Here is a 21,547-nt window from a genome sequence, read left to right on the forward strand (position 1 = left end):
TCTTTCTTTTGGATGTGATCTGCAGAGCATGTTGTCCTGTAGCCTATAAGGACTGCAGCAGTGGAAAAACGTTGTCTTGTTATGTCAATGAGAGCATGAACCCCCCCCCCAAAGGACTAATTTTTCAGTTGTGGCCACAAGACAGCAGCTGCACTGTTTTAACCTAACAAACTACAATTAAAACATGGGAACCCACCCACACGGCCACATGCAAAACCTGTTATAGTGACACACACACACACACACACACACACACACAGGCTACACACTCACGACCAGGTATGTGCATTCACCATATGGCTTTTCTCTGCAAGTCTGATTTTGACGAAAAGACAGAAGCAGTTATGGTGTATTGGTTTATTCATACTGACTCAATATGCAGCACAAAATCGAGTTCATCATGTTGGGTCTCTGGTAAAGGTTACATACATGACACCTGAGTTGTGTTTTAATGCACAAACACAGCACCTGAAAGGTCTGATCTGTCCGCCCCCCCCCCCCCCCCCCCCCCTCTCTCTCTCTCTCTCTCTCTCTCTCTCTCTGTGTGTCTTGTTACTCTGTCAGTGCTGATCAGTTATTGTTATTGATGCATGTAATTTACCCCCCACCACCACCCTGTTGCCCCCTTCTACTTTTCCTTTCCTCAGATGGACAGAATGAATTTTCTCTCCTTCTTCCTCCTTTGCTTGACTTCGGTTGCCAGTGGCAACAAAGGTCAGTTCGCCATCGTTTTGACTGTTGATTGTGATGTGTTGAGATGATGGTTGACATCGGCATGGGAGCACGCAGACCTGTCAAGGTGCAGGTGCCATGGCTGTTTTACCTTGAAATGCTCCTGATGTCTTTATTGCTCTCTCTCCATGAGCGTATTAATTATATCAGCTTCCTCATGACAGAAACAGATTCGCATACATACATGTTTATACATTCTGTGTTTCGTGACCCAGCGTGCATGCGTCGGTTTCCACAGTGCTGTGACTCTGAGAGAAGGTGATTAATCTGTTTCCTCCAGCAGATTCATCATCATGGATAACCATGACTCTGATTCAACATCATTGTTCCAATGATTATCATGCCGAGGGAAGGCGAAATGAAACGGAGAGCGAGGAGGGAGAATGTCAGTGAAGGAGGTGGTAGAGGAAAGCGATGCAGGGAACACGAGGAGATTTAGGAGAGATGGAGTGTCAGAGAGAAGGGGGGGGTAGACGGAGGTAGACAAGTGAAATGTTAGGAGAGACAGAGGAGAAGGAGATGTGACAGGAGAGGACGTGGCTGAAAAGACGCAGGCCGATGAGGAGGGAGGAGGAGGAGGAAGACGGCGAGGAGGCGGTGGTGGAGAGAGAGGTGGTACGTGAGATCAGGTGACACGAGGGAAAACGATAAGGGAAAGCTAAAGATACCGGAACGTTTGTGTGTGTGTGTAGATATATAGATATTGTGTGTGTGTGTGTGTGTGTGAGAGAGAGAGGGAGACAGACGAGGAGGGGTGGGCGAGTGTTGTGGGGCGATAGAGTGACAGAGAGACGAAAAGTGCCAGGAGAGACAGAGAGAGATGGAATGGGATGCCTCTCAATCTGTAATCCCGGGTGTAATCCACGGGCCTGATGCTCAGATTAATGCTATAGAGCAGAGGGGGGAGGGGGAGGGAGGGGAGGAGGAGATCAACTGAGGGAACAGAGGGTGGGAGATAAATGACCAAAAAAGAGACATGTCAGAGGACTGTGGAAATGGAGGAGGAGACGGTGTTCGTCTAGACCTTGAGAGCAGAGGATGAACATCTTTGATGTCGATTTTATTTTATTTTTTCAAACATGGTTTTGCCCGTTTCAGACTATTTTATTCCTGTACAGCTGTTTTCATTTGGACATTTATGGACGTTTGACAACATTTGAGCACTTTGGCCTCTTTATTAAAAATATAAATGTGTTTTAGAAAAAGAATCTGGTGGAAGAGGTTTGGAGATCTTTTACTTAATTAAAAGTAGCTTAGACTGCAACTAACAATAATTGACTTAGTTAATCTGCGGATTACTTTCTCGATCAATCATTTGGTCTATAAAAAGTCAGGAAATAGTGAAAAATACCTGTTTAGTCCCTGAATTGCCTATTTAGTGCGACACAGCACAAACACATTCTCTTTATTATCATGAAAGAAAAGAAAAGCAGCAAATCTTCTCAACTGAGAAGCCGCAACATGGAAATGTTTATTTTTGCTTGAAAGAAAATACTTAAACGATTACTCAATCGTCAAAATAGTTGCTGGTTATTTTTCTGTCGACTGGCTTGATTAATTGTCTAATTATTTCAGCTCTAAAAGTAGCAATACCTCAATGTAAAACGACCCCATACGAGTAAAACTACAGAGAAGTATTATCAGAAGAAAATTGCTTCAAGGTCAATTTAATACCCCATTTTAGCTTGAATGAATTAGACAGCAGAATAGCCTCTTTCAGAGCGGTATATTAGTTATTAGATTATTATTGTGGACGTGTTACTGTGTAAGCAGCATTTTAATATTGTAGGTTAATATAATGTTGTGGAGTAAAAAGAACAATATCTCCCTTTGAAATGTAATGGGAGTTAGTGGAACAAAACTAGCATGAATAGGTAAAAACCCAGGTCAAGTAACTATAAATTGTAGTTAAATACAGTGCTTGAGTTATTTGTACTTAGTAACCTTCCACCACTGAGAAAAACAAATTTATATTCTTCAGTAAGGTATCAAAAAAGTATATGTTTTGCTAAAAATTCCAAGCGATCGAAGTTAAATCAGATTCAGCAGCATTTTCCTCTGTTGGCTCTCCTCTCACATACGAGACAGCAACAATTAGTTCCACTCAGATATTGTGGAAAATTCACTGTGAAGGCAACAAAGCAATTACTAAACACAAGTCTTGCGATTCTGTCTGATTTCAAACTCTCTATCTTCCGTGTTCAATAGATAGAGGACAACAGAGGGGAGGCTTTTGTTTTTTCTGCTCTTTGCTGGGGTGTAAAATCGTCATCCTTCTGGCTCATTAACTTGCCCTTTGATCACTCAGCTCTGAACATTCGGCACAAGGATGAATAATTAATTCGCAATTAAAGGTTAAATTCACAGTAAACCTCGGGCATTTGATTTGGACACGGCTGTTGTTTTTTTTTTCACGCATTATTGTGCGGCGCCTGTGGCAGGCCAGTTTGGCTGATTGATATGAGCAATATACCTCTCTGTGTGTGATAAGCTGACGTCTGACTTTAATTACACTGCCAACCTGGAAGGTGTGTAGAGTGGCGCTTGACACGAAGAAGAGGAAGGAGGTCTATATGTGGAAGAGGGGGAATATCTGTGAGGGTGTGAATGTGATTAAACTGTGTCCTTGTGGTTGCACATCAGACATACATTGTGTAGTTTTCCACTCATGCTCACCACGTCCTTGCCCATAATGGAGTGTTAAAAATAGAAACGTTGGTTCCTTCTAATTGCTCCATTTAACCCAAAGCCTCATCGGTCTCTTCTCTGTGCCGTTCAGCCAATAAGCACAAGCCATGGATCGAGACAGAGTACCAGGGGATTGTCATGGAGAACGACAACACGGTGCTGCTCAACCCCCCTCTCTTTGCCCTGGACAAAGATGCTCCACTTCACTACGCTGGTAACACCAACCGCATGAAACAGCATGGGAGAAGATAGGCAACAACAACAAAAAAGAGCCCAAAAATATCTAAACTTTTCCAGGAATTTACTTGAACATCCACAGAACTGGCTGCTGTGAAAAATAGGTCATATCAAGTACTCTCACAGCCAAATTGAATTTCACATCACCAGGCCAAATTGAAAATGATCTCACCAGGCCTGGCTTGGGCTTTCATAGTAAACGCAACGCTGATTTTTTACAGACGTTTGGAGCTCTCAGACTGCTGCCATTTCCAACCGTATGTCCCCACAGACCGGTCTAAATATTACAGGCAATGTATTCAGTCACAGAGTCCACTATTTTTAGGCCATCATAGTGTAATTCAACCCTTCACTGCAGGAGCAGCAGTCGGCAGCGCTCGTTGCTCTGCAGCCATGATGAAATAAGGTTATCTTGTTTGCACTCCTGGAAATAACCGTGTTCAGTCAAATTATAACAGATCGACTAGAATTACTCGGCGCTCCCTGAGATTTACTGGGCTCGTGTCAAAAAGGAAGAGAAAATTAGGTGTTTGAGCAGGAAACCTTCCTCAGCTGCTCTATAGAGAGGGGTTTTATTTTGAGTCTCAGCTGTAATTGAATTTATTCTATCATTATAATGATAAGATGGAGGGGCACTTAAAGGAATCCTCCAGATATCTGTCTCCACTTAACATATTCAGAAGAATCTACTCAATGTTAAGATCAATTGTCACAATTCGTTTAATATTGATAGATGCAGGAATTGATAGGTATTTATAAATCAGTACATCAGTGCTTTTCCTTTCTCATGGCAAGCTAACATTCTGGTTATATTTCACTGGTTGTTATAATAATAACCTGAATATGTATAGCAGTTTTCAAATCAGAGTTCACAGAAAAAAAGTGAGTTTTTAGAAGATATTTAAATAACTAAATAAATATAAATAAATCTTCTTTAGTTTTAAGACGAGACTGCAAATGTACGCTGGAGCCAGACCTGCAATCTTGAGTAATTAGTAACACCAACACTCTAAAATCAACTGAAAACCAATGCAAAAGAGGGTAAATTTGGGATTATAATTTTCTCCTTATTAAAATATAAGCTACAGCATTCTGTATCATCTGTGAGCAGCCGTTGCCACACGAATGTTAGAAAATAATCCAATGTTTGACAGAGTAGGATGTTGATTCACATTATATTAATATACTGGATATTGATAGACAATTTATTTATAAAAAAATACAATATGAGTACATTTGGATTCACAGTGTCTATGATTTGATAATGATTTGATAATTTTTTGTTTTATTGCTCTTTTCTGAGTTATTTTCTTCCTCTTCCAGGTGAAATCTGTGGCTTCCGGGTTCATAATGGCCCCTCGGGTTCAGGCTCGGTCCAGTTTGAAGCCGTGGTTCTGGACCGCTCCACCGGCGAGGGCCTGGTCAGGTCCAAGGAGCCGCTGGACTGCGAGAGCCAGCGGGAGCACAGCTTCACCATCCAGGCCTACGACTGCGGAGAGGGACCTGATGGAGTCAACAGCAAGAAATCCCACAAGTTAGTCAGTCCATTGACATTGAATGTTTTTAACGATAATTACAGTCACTATCTAAAGCTCCTCTGGCTGTGCACTGTGAAGACTATCCAGCCATTTCTGCTGCCTGGTGTTACAACAATCCATCTCTCGCTCTCTGCTCTTGTTTTGCTTCCCACTCCTCCTTCCCTCAGGGCCACCGTGCATGTGCGTGTTAACGACGTCAATGAGTTCTCCCCCGTGTTTGTCGAGCGTCGCTACGAGGCTTCAGTCCCAGAAGGACGTCTGTTTGACCGAATCGTGCGGGTGGAGGCTCTGGATGCTGACTGCTCCCCGCAGTACAGCCAGATCTGCTTCTATGACATCATCACTCCTAATGTGCCCTTCGCCATCGACAACGATGGTGAGATATGTTTTTATCTTGTAGCAGTAAATCAGCGGGTGTGGGGCTCATAGACCTATTAATATCTGTGTGCCGCTGCTACAGAAATACAATATCCAACACAAGCCACCATATTGTTATCCTCACATGCTGTCTGCACTATCGACTCTTTATGCCTTATTGCAAGTACAATCACTAAATTCAATATTAAGCATTCAACTACTAAACTTCGGATGCCCTCAATACATGAAAAAGACACCGCTGGGATACTGATGTCTGCATAGCGACAAAGTGAAAAGAATTGCAGCTGCTTAACTCCTCGCACAGATAGAAACCAAGCGATGTTAGACTTTGTGTGGGCGGACTATTGTTCTGTCTCTGTAAAAACATTGCGGCAGCTGTTTTAGTTTAATACAGCATCTTGTTTTTGTTACTGGATGCTCGTAGATTCCCACAATTCTTTGCTGTAATTGTATCCATTGGCTGGTTGGTGGGAGATCAATTGTATTGAGACACAGCAGCAGCAGAGGACCCTGTTTTATTATGACTCTGCAGAACCGTCCTGGACGTGGAAGGTTTTTGCAGAGGATGAGTAGCTCCGTTCTTTTTTTTATTTTTTGGGTGAAACTGGTACAGAGACCTTTTGTTCCAACCTCCTTCACACGCTGTGGGCTTATCATTGTCTATTTTCTTTTCTCATCACTTTGTCTTCTCTGTTCCTACCACTATCTCTTTCATCCCAATGTTTCTCCTCTCGCCATGTCACACCACCGTCTGTGTTACCTATTGTCTGTCAGCTGGCATGCTGAGCGCTGTCAGCCTATCGCAGTTATTCGCTGTTTCCTTTATCTGTAAAAGCAGGAAAACCCTTCACTTTTCATTCCGCTCTATGCCTGGATGTAGCGCACTGAGCAGGAAGGTTGCTCTGCTATTGTATACGTGCAGTGACGGAAGCTTTATCGATCAGCGTTTCATAATTTCTTGTCCTTCCTTTCTTTGTCTCTCTCTCCGTCTCCTAGGTAACATTAAGAATACGGAGCCGTTGGACTCGAAGCGTCAGCGCGTCTTCACCTTCTGGGTTACCGCCTTCGACTGCGGAAAGAACCGAGCTCAGGCCGATGCCCAGGTTGTCGTCACCGTCAAGCCGTCCTGCAAACCCGGCTGGATCGGTAATCTCACGCAGATCGCTCTCTTTCTGTCTCGGTTGTCATGCTTGGATAACTCTCGGGAGGTTTAAGAGATGTGTTTTTGTCGTTTAATCTGTGGGAACTATCACTTTTAGTTGTGCGTGGGCTGCCGTTAGGATGAGTCACCTTTGCATCTTTATATCAAGAGCTGAGTTTTAACAATTAATTAAACTGTAGTAATGTATTTTTAGATTATAGACACTACTGCTCCACTTTCTGTGGATTTCCTCACATTAGATTTCTCCAACGGGATGAGCCCAGTTTATTTACAGTGAATTACAATTTAAATACAACTTTTTGAATCCAAACGTTGAGGGTCAGGTTGTGATTGCAATACTTTTTCAGGATGGACCAAGCGTGTAGAGTACACGCCCGGGTCAGGCAGCATCCCCTTGTTCCCCAGCCTGCATTTGGAGACCTGTGAGGAGACTGTGTGGAACATCCAGGCCACCGTAGATCTCCAGACCGGCCACATTGGGAAGGGCTGTGACAGAGACAGCTACTCTGACAGATCCGTCCGACGGCTGTGTGGTGAGCTCTTGTTTAATTATGTAAATGTATAGAGGGCAGGATCCTTCTTTATTAACATTATTCATCTCTTTTTCCTCATCAGGGGCTGTCAGGGGGGAAGTAGACCTTCTCCCTCCTCCATCTCCTGCTGCCAACTGGACCTCCGCTCTGCCCACTCTCCCCTCTTCTGATTCCTCTCTGGTCTTCTCCTTCAACGGATCCAACCACGTCGCAGTGGTGCCGGATTCGGTTGTCTCTGTGTTGTCGGGCGACCACTTCACCCTGCAGCTATGGATACGACGGGGCGGCGCCAACATCCAGCCTGCGACCACTCAGACCAGAGGCAGTCGCAAGGACGAGGAGACTATTGTGTGCAGCACTGTCAAGAATGGTGCGTTATATCGTAGAGTCATGGTTTCACCGACATTTGAAGGAATTATAAGAGTGTTTTCAAATGTGGGGTGGTAAGGAAAGCATCAGACATCAAAGAAGGCAACCCCCAGAAGGTTACCCACTTGATTCCCCAGAATTACAGAGAAAGTCAAGGCCAAAAGAAAAAAAACCTAAAGCAGTTTATAGCTTCAACAACTACTATCAAGGTGCTCTTGAGAGAGACACTTAACCCCCAGCTTCTCCACTTGAGCAGCCAAGTGGACAGCAGCAGAAGACCAGTAAAACACTGTAATTGTGCCCGGCAGTATATCGTGTGAATATTTTCAACTTTATGACTTTGTAGGGGCAGCGCTAGAAAGCAGTGTGTTTGGCAAAGCTTCCCTCGGGTAAAAATAGCAATACAATACACAATTGAGACAGACAGGACAGAGATTAAAATCTATATTAAACACATTGCACATTTTTATGCCCTACTGTGGCGATTCTCTGAAGAATTGCCTGGTGATATTAAGACAGTTTGACAAGACCACACTGACCCACCAATTATTTTCTGTTCTTCTGCTCTACAGATGATTCCTTCTCCCACTATTCCCTCTCTGTCCACGGCTGCCGCCTCTCTCTCTTCTACTGGCCCGACGTCTCAGCCGCACGGCCCGTCAAGTTCTTGTGGAAACTGGAGCAGGTACTGAGGGAACTGCAACACTTAGCTTTGATGTTCTTCTGTATTTGTACCTATGAAATGAAATGAAATTAAATGAAATGAAATGAAATGAAATTGAAACGAGGTAAAAGCAGTAGATAGTATGTATTTTATAAAACATTTTTCTTTGGGTGATACATATCAAAGAACTCAGTACTTCTGTGTACTTTCAAATGTTCAAAAAGGAACATAAAGAAAGAAAATATAATGAAAGAAATGGCTATATCATTCAGTTAGCCCATTGGTGGGTGAAGGGGGGTTTGTTTTGACTGAAGCTACAGGTCCCAGACAGATTGAAGCAGCATGGATTAAAGGAAGCTGAGCTGATACAGAGAAGATTTGTCAAATCCCTCTGTCTGACCCACAATATCTTATTAACCCGGTCTTTCTTTTCTGCCCCTCTGTCTGTGTAATTCCCTTTGTATTGCTGTTGATGCAACCCTATCTATAGAGAAGCTAAAACAAACGTGTGCAGGAATTTACACGGATGAAATATTGTCAGCTACAGTTACAGTAAATGTTACTTTTCAGATTAAGATTTTACACAAGAAACATGATCGGTTTATCGAATACAATACATTTTCAAAGATTAAACCAGTGGCCCCAACTCTCTATGAGTTGCTGCTCGGATTGTTTCATTGAGATAACTGTCCGAGGTCCAAAGAAATAAGATTATTCAATAAACAAAGATTAAAGAAAAGTCATTTTTCTGCAGAACTTTTGATTGTTTCAGTACGTTTGAATGCTCATACCTTTGTACTTTATACTAAACTATAAATAATAATTAGGATTATAAATGCAGGAATTTTACTTGTAGCAGAGCATTTTTACATTGTTGTATTACCACTAAAAGAGTAAACGTTCAAGCCTTCACCCTGCAAGCTATTCCAACTGTTTCCTTTGTTCAGGCTCAGGTTGACTCTGTTTCATCTCTCAACAGGTGTGTGACAGTGAGTGGCACCATCTTTCACTCGGCGTCCAGTTCCCCTCCGTGACCCTGTATGTCGACGGTGTGACTTTTGACCCCGCCCTCATCCATGACAACGGAGCCATCCCCAACCCTGCCCCCCGCCAGAGGATGTTCATCGGCGCCTGCTGGGGTAACACACTGAAATTTATGCTCAGCGTATCCACAACTGACATACATTTCATTTCAGCTAAATGATGAATTCTGACAGAAATGTATGCAGGCGGAGAGCGAGGAATCCTGTTTTTTTTTTTCCTTTTTGCATAAATGCTACGAGCAGCAATTGTGCAGTTTGCTTCCTCTTTTTGCATTCCTCCATCAATGAAATGTCATTCAAATCCCACATCGCCAGAGATGGCAGGCTGCCATTTTCGGCATGAGCGGCGGCATCTCACGAACCCTCATAAGGCACCTTTAGACAATCTGCCGAGACATTGTGCCTCGCGCCATTCACTCCCTCATTTCCCTCAGTTACAATTTGGTTGATGCATTTTGTCTTTGAGGGCTAATAATATAACTGACGCATCAATTATTCAGAGCAACAGAACAACACAAGGGCAAGACAGCTATCAGCCACTTACACTGGAATCGCTGGTTAAAATGGGACACTGTGGCTGTCAATTAATGTTAAAATACACACACACAAACACACATGCATACACACACATTTGCGGTGCTACACTCTCATCCACAGTGGAAGTCACTCTTCTGCCTGCGTGGCACCAGCTGCTGCTGGATAATGAGGAGATGGTGCATTTCTGAATATCTACAATTCTCTTGCTTGCATTTTCTCATTTGTGTCTCCCCGTGTTATATATTTAGCATTTTTCATTGTTCCTATCAACCTCTGGCACCTTCAGTCTTCCTCTCACTTTCTTTTTACACCTCGCTACATTTAAGTATCTTTCTCAGTGTGCCTTATTTTCATTTCTCTTGTTCTACTCCCCTTTTGTGCCCCTCACCGGTTTCCCTCCGCAGAGCCCGAAGAGAAGCAGAAGGAAATACTAAACAACACCATCCCAGAGGGGAAAGACTCAGGTGACCTCCTTGTTTTCACATTGTTGTCCGCATGAGGGTGTGCAGTCTGTCAATTTGCTGTGTCATTGTTGCTGTATAATTTATGTGCGTATTAGAATATAAATGAGGCATTATAATCTGTATTCATACTGGACTGTCTCTGGTTTTTAGTGAAATACGTGGGAGGTTACCACGGCCTGTTGTCGGGTGTGACGGTGCGTCCTGGCAGCGTGGAGCCTCACAGTGTGGTGGAGTGTCTGTACGCCTGCAGGGAAGGCCTGGACTTCGGAGACCTGGAGACTCTGGGCTCCGGCATGAAGGTAATGCCTCAGAGAGCTATAGGCCGCCATGTTGAAGAGAAAGATATTTTACCACATCCCTCATTTAGCTCTAATTCGTGTCGTCAATAAAGTCCTGTTTTTTGTGAGGTTATTCACGTCAATCTCAATTTTAAATCATTACACATCATCATTCGTTCCATAATCTGCAAGTAGCTTTACATTCACAGATTAATTTGAAAATTGTGAGTTCATGGTCTTACTAGTCTCCTACCAATTGCGTGATAAGTATTTTATGCACATGATGTGTTAAAATCCTTTTTGTTTTCTATAATAAGGACGTAACAGCTTTGCCAGAGGGGAAGTCACAATCTAATTTGTCTTTAGTTTGTTTCATTTGTTGTCAAATCTGTTTCAAGTCTGAACAGGAGGAATTAGGACAGAAAGTAAAACCTGTTTCAATCATCATATGAGCAAAAGACTTGAACAATTGTGAACCTATCTCTTAATTGCAGCACAAATTGTTGGTATGCTGCCAGATGTGTTTCTAACCTCCTCTAGTGGTGGTTTGGTGTGTTTGAGGCATTTGCACTAAAAATATACATAATTGTCTCTACTGTGTGTAAAAGAGATCAAAGGGTAATATGTCTGCTAATATTATTTTTCTTTGCGCTGATATCTCTTCAAAAGAACCTGTATTGAATTGAATTAGATTAAAAAAGATTAACCCTTTCCGAGGTTTCCCTTCGTAAAGACATGTAACATGATATCTTCTCATGTAAATGAATGGGAACTTAGATTTTAAAATGTTTGTTTTGGCTACGCAGGTTCATGTGAACCCCAGCCAGTCAGTGTTGGTGCTGGAGGGAGACGACATTGAGAGCTTTAACCGTGCAGTGCAGCAGGTCACCTACAGGAACTGTCTGCGCTTCGCCACCCCCGGAGTCCGACCCCTCAAACTAACCACCTCGCTCAGGTACACACACACACACACACACACACACACACACACACACACACACACACTTGGGTAACTAACTGCACTCATACGTTTTTTGATTTAAAGTCATTCTGTGAAAGGCAGGAGACGAACTGAAGCAGTACAAGAAGAGGGAGACAGAGGGAGAGAGACACCACTATTTTAAATGATCACACCGGAAATCTCTGAACAACACAAATAATATGATGTGGAATGAAATTATTTCTCTACTGCAGTGTCTCTCTCTCTGCACTCTGTGCCTCTGCTTTACTTCTTTGACCTTGAACTCATCAAACATGGACCTTGCCTCGGCTGTGATAAGGACTGTTGTGGCACGATGATTATAGAGGAGAATACGTCAAAGCAAGAGATAACAAGGAATATCTTATCTCTTTGTTCATTCGGCCATTAAGTGGCTTTTTGCTTTGACGGAGTAAACTGCAGACTAAATTAATTCTGTCTGGTTTTAACTGTGTTTTTTGAAGGATTCACTTGAAGAAACCGTTTACCTTTTTGAAATTCAAATCAGTTCAATTGTATTTGTATAGCTGGCTTTTTGAGAAATAATTTAGCGTGTGTCCAACTGGAAAGTGGTTAAAATGTTCTGATTTACATTTAAAGTATTGCACAAACAAACAAAAACAATATCCCTGATGTTGCGAGACAGACCGACGGCACAAGACTGAATCCCTGGTTCAGCGTGCATCGCTCTGAATCACCTGGCCGTGAAAATAAAAAGCACACAAACTCTGTTTCCGGGTCAGTGCTCAACCATGCTTAACAACTGTGAACTGGCTCTCTGGCTTTAGCAGTCGCTTTTGGATGATGAAATATTAATTCACCTCAGGAAGTACAGTCTAGCGCATATGCTATGTGGTATATTGTGTATTTAAACTAGCTGCCTGCCGACAAATCAGATCTCATCAAACTCTCGGGCCGTGCAGATTTTCTTATTACTGTCTTTTGGGATTGTTGTTTTTGTCGCATAAAATGTTTTATTCGAATAAAATGGATACCAGGCCACGAGACGGTGCTGGAGGTTTTGTTTTTGAGATTCAAGGTCACAGGCAGATTTTTTTTTTTCACTTGGTTTCTGCTCAAGTGTACCAGAGGTTTTTTTTTTTTTTTTTCTTCTTTCCTCTAGCGTGTTTTATTGCGTGTGTGAAGATTAGACTGATTTGAGGCCAGGGGTTACCCAGATGGCTGAACAGCAGGCCCTTCTGGAGAGGCCGATAGAAGCAGCTGCTCACTCTGATAGTGGAAATGTAACACATACACATACACACTACGCTTAATCCCCTTTCAAATGGAATGCTGAATTATAGTGCAGATAAATAAATATATATAAGCAGCCTGTCATCAATCTGATTTGCTCTCCCTTTCTGGCAGGAAAATCAAATTTGTAACAGCAGAGCTATGGTTTGACATTTGTTATTTTCAGACCAAAGTTAACTACAGCAGTCGGTGGAATTAGGGAACTAGATTGAGAAGACATTGCTGTGGATTAAGACCTTTTTGTCCATCATTTGGTTTGGTTCTTAACATTACTCGGCCACAATGTTGCTAATTTGTGGAGCAAGATGAAAGAGTCTCCAGCCGTGCTAGCGGTGCTTTGACTTAAATGGAAGCTCAGAAATACAGCCCTGTTTCCAGCTCTGTGACGATGCATTTTCCAGCTAAGAAGGTTTTTAAATTGTTTATAAACTTAAGAAGTAGGAGAATAATCTCACCAAATGAAGGTTACACGTCATCTTTCAGTTTCTCACAAACATTCAACATCACAAAATCTGGAGTTACATGGTTTTCACTACACAGGAAGGGATGAAAAACTGTCATCTGAAAAGTAGCTAAAGCTGTCAGACAAATAGTGGGGTGAAAAGTACATTAGTCATCATAGAGATGTAGTTTAGTATAAGTATAAAGTTACGTAAAATGGACATACTCTAGTAAAAGTAAAAGTACCTCAAAATTGTACTCATGTACAGTACTTACTAAATGTACTCAGTTACATTCCAGCTCTGTTAGCCAGTATAATGTTACCTGGTTAACCATCTTGGTTTAATATTTGAGCATGTTCACATTTACCAATTAACACTTAACACAAAGTACAGCTGGGAATGTCATTACTTTTGCAGACATTTAGTCATAAACCAACATATTGGACAAATTACAATTTGGACCTGATGCTGGTGCAAACATTAAAGGGGAACTGTGTGAATATTACACATCAAAGTATGTTGGCAGGTCTTGGGGAGTATACTTGTGTAAAAAGTTGAACAAAGTCTTTTGTGGCTCCAGAGGGAGCTGTGCAAAGTCTGATACATATCCTCAAGGGACGTCTTGGTTGGGGATGAAGAGGGAAAAAAATAATCTTACCAGACCCCTGTAGCCTGCTCCTCATCTCTGTTTGAGGCGAGCGGCTCAAGGCTACATTATAGCCCTATACTTGCATAACACACTTGAATCTCAGAATAGGACGTTTGAATCGAATTCCGGGGAATGTTGTTCCTGTGTTATGACAAAGAAGAGGAAATGCACTGAAATAAAAATGATACTATCTTTGGTTCTGATGCCTTTTGATACTTTTATTATCCATAGTGAGTCTGACAATGAAGCAATGGTAAATTGATGCAGTAATCTTAAAGGGATCCCTAATGTCTGTAAAATCCCATGGCAATCCATCTGACATCTGTTGAGACGTTTCACTGCAAAAAATGTCAACTTCAGTCGGACTTGTCGTCTGGGCACCATGACTGATTGTAATAATTGTCATGGCAATCCGTCAAATAGTTGCAGATATATTTCACTCTGGTCCAAAGGCTCTAGAGTCAGTAGTGTGGCAACAAAAAAATGTGCAAAGTGTCTCTCTTTTTGTATCTCTCTTTCTCTCCTTGACTGACATCACACACTTCCTTCGTCCCTGCCAGATGTTTCAACGAGGAGAGCTGCCTGTCCCTCAAGCAGCTGGAAGGATACCTTGTGGTTCTCCAGCCTGACGCCCCTCAGATCTCTTTGTCTGGGGTCGGCCCTCATCTGGCTCGTCCTGCCCCTGAGTTTGAGGGTCCCCGTGGTGTCCCCCTTTTCCCTGAGCTCCGGATCGTCTGTTCCTTGTCTCATGCTGTCAACACGGCTGCACAGGGGATGGAGGGAGGAGGTGAGTCACGTATTAAACAACCCAAATGCCACATCTAGTTTAGGGAGATTTAAAATATTTATCATGTTTGTTTGCACATAGCCCTTTCTCACCACTTGTCTAAGTATCTTTATATGGAAATGAGTTGAAGAGACCATCTGTGGTCTACATCCTTTGTTTCCTAAATTGGGGTAATGATCCTCTCTTAGCTCTGATGTCCGACGCTGTGGCTCACACTTTGGATGGCTGTGAGGTCCAACCGCTGGGGGAGGAGCTAAATCCAGAGAGGGAGGAGCTTCTGGTGGACATGGATGTTGTGCGAGAGAGGGGACTGGAAATCATCAATACTACTGCTTATATTGCCATCACAGGTGCTGTGCATAAAAACATTCTGCACATTTTAAAACCCTTTTAAAACTTATATGCTCTTCTTTGTTTTACTCGAAAATGATCTTTGTCATTGAAATCTTGTGCTGGCCAACATAGACGGCAAATTACAGACAAACAACATGAAACGGACCCCAAAACATGTCAGGAAACCTGAATTTGATTGTCTGTTCATGTCTCTTATGTTTAAAGACCCTGAAGTGTTTCTCTATAATATTAAATATTCATTACTAAATGAGCAACAGTTAAAGTTTGGAAAAGAGTTTAACGGTCATAAACTCAGCTAATGTGCTTCATCAGGTTTGCGTGGTTTCGTCAGAGCAGACACAAGCAAACAGCCCACAAATATTTCTAAATCCTAACTGGTGCACAGAAATACATGACATCTTGTTTCTTCCAACAAGTTCCACCCAGTTAAATGTAAAGTTAATATAAGGCTTCATATCTGATATTAAGTTGATTCTAAAAATTGGTTTTCAGGGCCTTTCAAAAGTTTGCACACAATTCAATATAATAGATTCCAAAAGACCTGAACAATTTAAAGTAATCCATCTGATACAGTCACCCCCTGCTGTCTATAACTAACTGCAGACTACTTTTCTCTTCTCCTCCTTCTCTCTGCAGTTCTCGTCTCAGTATTGACTCTCTGTCCTCTTTTTGTTCTGCGCTCCCTTCAGGTGCCGAATCCATCTCTGTGTACGAGGACGTCCTTCGCTCAGTCCGCTACCGACTGGCCAAAGGCTCAGCCCGCTTCGAGAGGCGGTTCCGCCTGTCCTGCTCTGAGATGAATGGAAGATACACCAGCAATGAGTTGACTCTGGAGGTGAGAAGAAACATTCACATACAGTAACACCTCTGGCACCGAATACAGATAAATGTCTTTTAGATATGAGTGTGAAAGCTCAGTCTACACTTAGATTATTTTGTTTCATTTTCTTCTTCTCTGTTTCTCTCACCTCACTCCTTCAGGTGAACTTCCTCCACTCTTTGGACAGTCTGTATCACCCATCCCACTTGCTGGCCTCCCAGCAGCAGTTTCTCCATCCGTCCCACCATGCTGGAGAGCTGAGTGGACACACCCTGTCCAATCCACACCGCAACTCAGGTGACATTCCCCTTTCATCAACTTTTCTTGTCAAGTACAGATATCACAAAGTGCTTCACAATTAAACATGGAAAATGCAGTCAGAATACAGGAGTGACCGATAAGAGGAGCCCTGGTTGGTGCACGTACCGCAAGTCTGCGGCGTCCACAGTTTGGTTACCGACAGCAGACCTTTGTTGTAATTCCATCCTCCTGTTTCTCTCTACACAATATCAAATAAAGACAAAAGAATTGTGATGGGTAAAAGCAATAAATGAAATAGAAATTGAGATGAAGAAGGCAAATTTCAGAGAGTTTCAGATCTCCTGTAGCACTGGGGTTCTTTTTATGAGTGGGTCCCTGTTTTGTTGTTCACATGAGCGGCAACCTCAGGTGCTGGAAAACTGGAAGAACTCAAATTGCTCCTTGAGGCTGGCTCCAAAATCAAGTCAATCCCCATAGATTCCCATTTTAAAATGCCCAACTCAACAGGAGAATGCCTTGTACACAAAGAGGGTTTTCGTCTCTCTATAGCTTATACCCCCACGTTCATGACAACTGGAAGAGGGGTGAAGTTTTATGTGACTCACTCGTTTAAATTATATCATGGCTTAAAGTTAGGCAGAATTAAGGGCGTTGGCGCTTTGATTGACAGGTGGTTGTCGTCTCAAGTCGCTAGCCGCTAGCTGTCTCCTCTGCTGCGTCACCTGGGCCCACCTCAGCTCCGATCCACCTCTCTGCTCATTTTTGGATTAGCTGGGTGTTAGACTGTGTTGTCACTGCCAAGATGGCGACGGCCGGAGCCACTCGCTTTGAGCTTTACAACGGCTCTTCAGAAACCTATGGCTGATGTCACGAAGACTAAGTGCATATTTCCTACAGTTTATGGTGCACACGCATGGGTGGCGTGATACATAGTCCTTCCAATGGTGTCACAGTATTCCACTAATCAATAGCTGGCGGTGACACGCCAAGATATGCTGCTATGCGCCAGCAAAGATGGGGAAGAAAAAGACTGCAAGCTAATACACATTTAGAATTTAAAATACTTGATAAAAACGCTTTGCTCTTTTTTTATGAGCAAGGGAATTTACTTGACTTGTTTGTTAGACCTCAAGGATACATACAGTTAGTTTTGGAGAACAACTGAATGCAAACATACATTTTGTTTGTACAAAAAAACTCCACAGAGACCCTTAAGTCCAAAGGAAGAGCCTTTCAAGGTTTAGGAGCCTCAGAGGCATGATCGTCTTTAGTTTCAGGCCTGGAGCGAGGAACAACCCACAAACCTTAATCAAAAGACCTCAGAGACCTACTGGTTAAAAGGACTGCAGCAGAACAAAAATGCAGGCAGGTGCCTGGCCATGCAGAGCTAAGTAATCTCAAGACCGTGGGGCCAGTGTAAAGAACAGCGTGCACGGTGGGGCAGTGTAACCAAAAATTGTGTTTTGGTCTGCTGCACCTCTGCTGTTTATATTCATGCAGCAGCTACACAGCAGAAAGGATTGTCAGGTTTAATCATTTTACCCACACAGTCCAACACCCCAGCACATTTTCCTTTAAGGATATGGTTAGTTTGGATAATTGTGCTATTTTTCAAACGTAGTTGGTAAGTGGCTTCTAATAAACTCAAAGGCATTTAGTTATTTGGTCTACAAATGTTTAACTTCACATGGTGGTGAAATAAAGGCATTCATGAGAGTTTACTTTAAATTAGGTAGAATTTTCCAAAAGCTGAAAGAGGCTAAATGATTACTCACACAGGACTAAACAGTGCATTTGTCGGAGACTATTTTCAGCCGTGGATTAATACTCTAATAATGAAACAGTGTTCATTCAGTCCATTGCTGGTTGTGGTATTTCAATGATTTGTCAACAATAAGAGGAATATAGAATATCACCTGATTCATAGTTTAAATTATTTTACTAAACACGATCATCCCTTGTTTTGCTACAGTGGTGCCAGGAGCAGCCACGGTCATCATCATGGTGTGTGTGGGTTTCCTGGTTGTCATGGTGATCCTCGGCGTTTTCCGAATTCGCTCCATCCACCGCCGCGGTGAGGGTGCCGGTGGCGGAGCTAAGGAGGGTAGCAGCCAATGGGACGACTCTGCCCTCACCATCATCGTCAACCCCATGGAGGTAAAAAAAAACGATAAGTCATTGATGTGATGGTAATAAATGGCCGCACATGTCGAGCTCCTGTTTTCACCCACAAACGGCTCTTTCCCACAGTCCTACGAGTCTCGTATGGGCATCTCTGCTGACACAGAGGGGGAGGGGGAGGAGGACGAGGAGGTAGCAGAGTCACCTGAAGACGCTGGCGACGACCAGCGAATCATCATAAAGAAGGAGGGGAAGGACGGCAACGCCCGCCGCTACTGAGCCACACGAGTCTCCGCACCAGTTCTCATGGAAACCACCAACCGGCTCACACACTCCAACACTTTTAATATCAACGACTGCTGACACTACTACTTTAGGAATGTATGCTTACAAACACTACGCACAACACAGTCACTGTAATAACACTTATTGACACTCAACGCCATATGTGACCTATAGCCAACAACAGGCAGTTGTTCTCCACCTAAATGTTCAATGGCACAATGTATACATTTAATGTAAGTTAACCGCCTGAGCAAACCCCACCAAAATTGTATGTGATGCACCAGTTCTCGATCACAAGATGGTATTGTGTCTGTACAGTGTAATACTGGTTGAATGAGACTGCTTTTGTTTAAAAAAAAAAAAAAGATTGTATTCTATCTTTTGTTATTGAACACAGAATGAAATCTTCACAAAATGAATACAGGTGCAATCCGCAACATGCAGGCCTTGAATAGATGAGTAGGCAAAGACATGATCCCGACACGTCCTATTAGACTCGACTCGAGAAGTCTCTGCACAAGCTCTTTTCTCCCCCTTTGCATCCTCTCTCGACACATTCCTCGACCACCGTTAACCCCAGAGTGAAGACAGTGAGGTCAGGCAGTACGGTCACTCTTCTCAAAAGCTTAAAAACATTACGCTTGCAGGTATTTTTCTTTTGGTATTGTGGCTTTTTTAGTGCTTCGGCTATTTTACGTGGGGCTGATGATAAAATGAGAAGGTTTGAGGACTATCAACCACACACCTCACCGTTTACGCAAGTTGTTACTTATGCAATACCCAGATGCAGAGCTAAAGCCTCCAGGTGTTGAGTCAGGAGTCGTTGCAAAGTCTCAGCTTGTGCCGCTAAATGACAAAACATCAACATCTGCAGTAAACCTGGTCGAACCTCACCTCTAACCCCCCCACGGTGACCGTTGGAATGTCTCTAAATGACTCTCACTGCACTGTTTCACTTACTGCACACTGCTCTTACAATAACTGCAAGACGTCACATGCAATCACACACAAAGACACACACACACACACACACACTCCATAGTGCTACCCCTGCTGTTTCCAGAATGTCAGCTCAGCTTGGGCAGTTTTGATTGTATTGATTGTAATGAATTTTCTGTACATACAATGATGAATATTATATTATTGTTATTACTATTATTATTGCAGCCACTCTTCTTCTGCACACTTTGAGAGGGAGCAGATTATGATTTACCTTTTTCATTTCAGTAATCACCTTTACAGCATCAGAAAACAGTATGATGATGATGATGATAATGATAATAATAATAATAGTAGTAGTGATACGGATGATAATCCCTGACTTGATGAGTGTCTATTAATTTGTGTGTAATATTGTTGTAATTTAAGAATTTGTCAATATCTGAATCAGAAAAATGAGGGCACATAGTTGTGATACTTAGATATGTCTCACTCATTTCATCTTTAAAACTCATTTCAAAACTGAACCTTTAATTTCTTTTCAATTTCCCTTCATCCGGTATATTCGGTTTAATGAATGTACAACTGTGTGCTTTTCCTCACCTCCCCCTCTGCCTCCCTGTCTTTCTCGCTCACCTCTCCCTCACTCTCCCTCTGTGTCTCTTGCTGTCTGTCTGTGTAGCCTATCAATGTGCAGTGCTAAACCTGTCAGTAAATAAAGCCTGTCGTTTTTGAGTGTGATGTTAAGAAGGAATAAACATTGCATTGATTAATAACTTATATTATTACTATGTTACTATTGGAACATTACCTGTAATTATTGATACAATGATGACATGGATAATGCTGACTAATTGTTATTGAGAACTGTCAGAAAACATAACAAAATTCATAATAAAAACACTATGACGTCTCCACGAGAGAGCTTTCTTGTTAGAGTAGATACTGAAATAACTCTATAATTTTAAAATTGAGGTCATATATGAAACCTGGAAGAATCACATATTTTAAGATGTACATGTTGATGTCTTATGATCAGGCCAAGAACCAATTCACTGTTACACATTACAACCATACTGTCTCCGCTAGTCTAATACAACTAACTATTGCACATGAGTAAACTTTTTAAACTTGTACTTTTTAGCTACTTTACACATCTACTTACATTTCAGTAGGAAATATACATTTTACTGCACAACATTTATCCTACAGCTGGAGTTACTCAGTTACTTTACAGTTTGATGTACAAAACATAACATTCTAATAAAATCTAAAGCAACGTTTTAGATTTAACTAATCAACAGTAAATAAAGTAGTTAAAACAAACTCCACCTCCACCAGTTTAACAATAATCTTATATTACAATATATAATCAGTGTTTGAAGTATTCAGATCCTTAAGTACAAGTAGCTGACAGTATTGACTACATTATAAAAAATACTCCTTTAAAATTAAAACTACTGCGTTGACAAAATGCACGTCATTAAATTAAAGCACAAATGTATTAGCAGCAGCAGTATATACTTCAAGTATCAAAAGTGCAAGTGCTCATTATGCAAAGTTGTCAAGATTGATATTACTACATGTGATTATTGATGCATATATTTGTAAGTGTAGTATTATAATGTTGCAGCTGTTTGATGTGAAGCTAATTTCAACAACTTTTTGGGCACCTTTGTAACATTGCATTGTATTTTATAAGATAATATGGTTTTGGGCAACATTTCTAACCTGTAAAAACTTGTTATAGCTTTTTTGAAGCTGCCTCAAAATTGTACTTAAGTGCAGTAGGCAACTTAGGAAATTAGATCTAATTATATTCCTCCCAGAAAGTGCATATAATAAATAAAACACTGTCAAAGAGTACTTCTCATGGTACTTCCACACTTGAAAAGTAGGCTGCATTTCGTTACCTGCACACTTAAATTTACGTCAAATGTTACATACAAGACTTTCACAAGTTGCTATTATACACATTGTATGAGTATACAGAACGTATATAAAATCTAGATTTTACTGCAAATGTTTTTCG

The 21,547-nt window shown here is 41.9% G+C and overlaps 1 protein-coding gene across 1 annotated transcript; it reads left to right on the top strand.

The window, feature by feature from the left end:
* The first annotated feature begins 760 nt into the window (after nt 1-760).
* Nucleotides 761-20,429, top strand: clstn3 (calsyntenin 3). Its single transcript, XM_076109696.1, has 19 exons — nt 761-805; nt 1,224-1,332; nt 3,512-3,634; nt 4,981-5,191; nt 5,363-5,571; nt 6,570-6,719; nt 7,083-7,268; nt 7,351-7,638; nt 8,210-8,322; nt 9,281-9,440; nt 10,286-10,345; nt 10,496-10,644; nt 11,430-11,578; nt 14,509-14,735; nt 14,924-15,085; nt 15,779-15,924; nt 16,071-16,206; nt 18,143-18,327; nt 18,421-20,429. Exons 1-19 carry the CDS (start codon nt 761-763, stop codon nt 18,568-18,570), a joined length of 2,958 nt encoding a protein of 985 aa, XP_075965811.1. The 3' UTR covers nt 18,571-20,429.
* Nucleotides 20,430-21,547: the final 1,118 nt, after the last annotated feature.

Source organism: Anarhichas minor, unplaced genomic scaffold, assembly GCF_050575085.1.
Source record: "Anarhichas minor isolate MPS153535 unplaced genomic scaffold, ASM5057508v1 ptg000041l, whole genome shotgun sequence".
Lineage (NCBI taxonomy): Eukaryota > Metazoa > Chordata > Actinopteri > Perciformes > Anarhichadidae > Anarhichas > Anarhichas minor.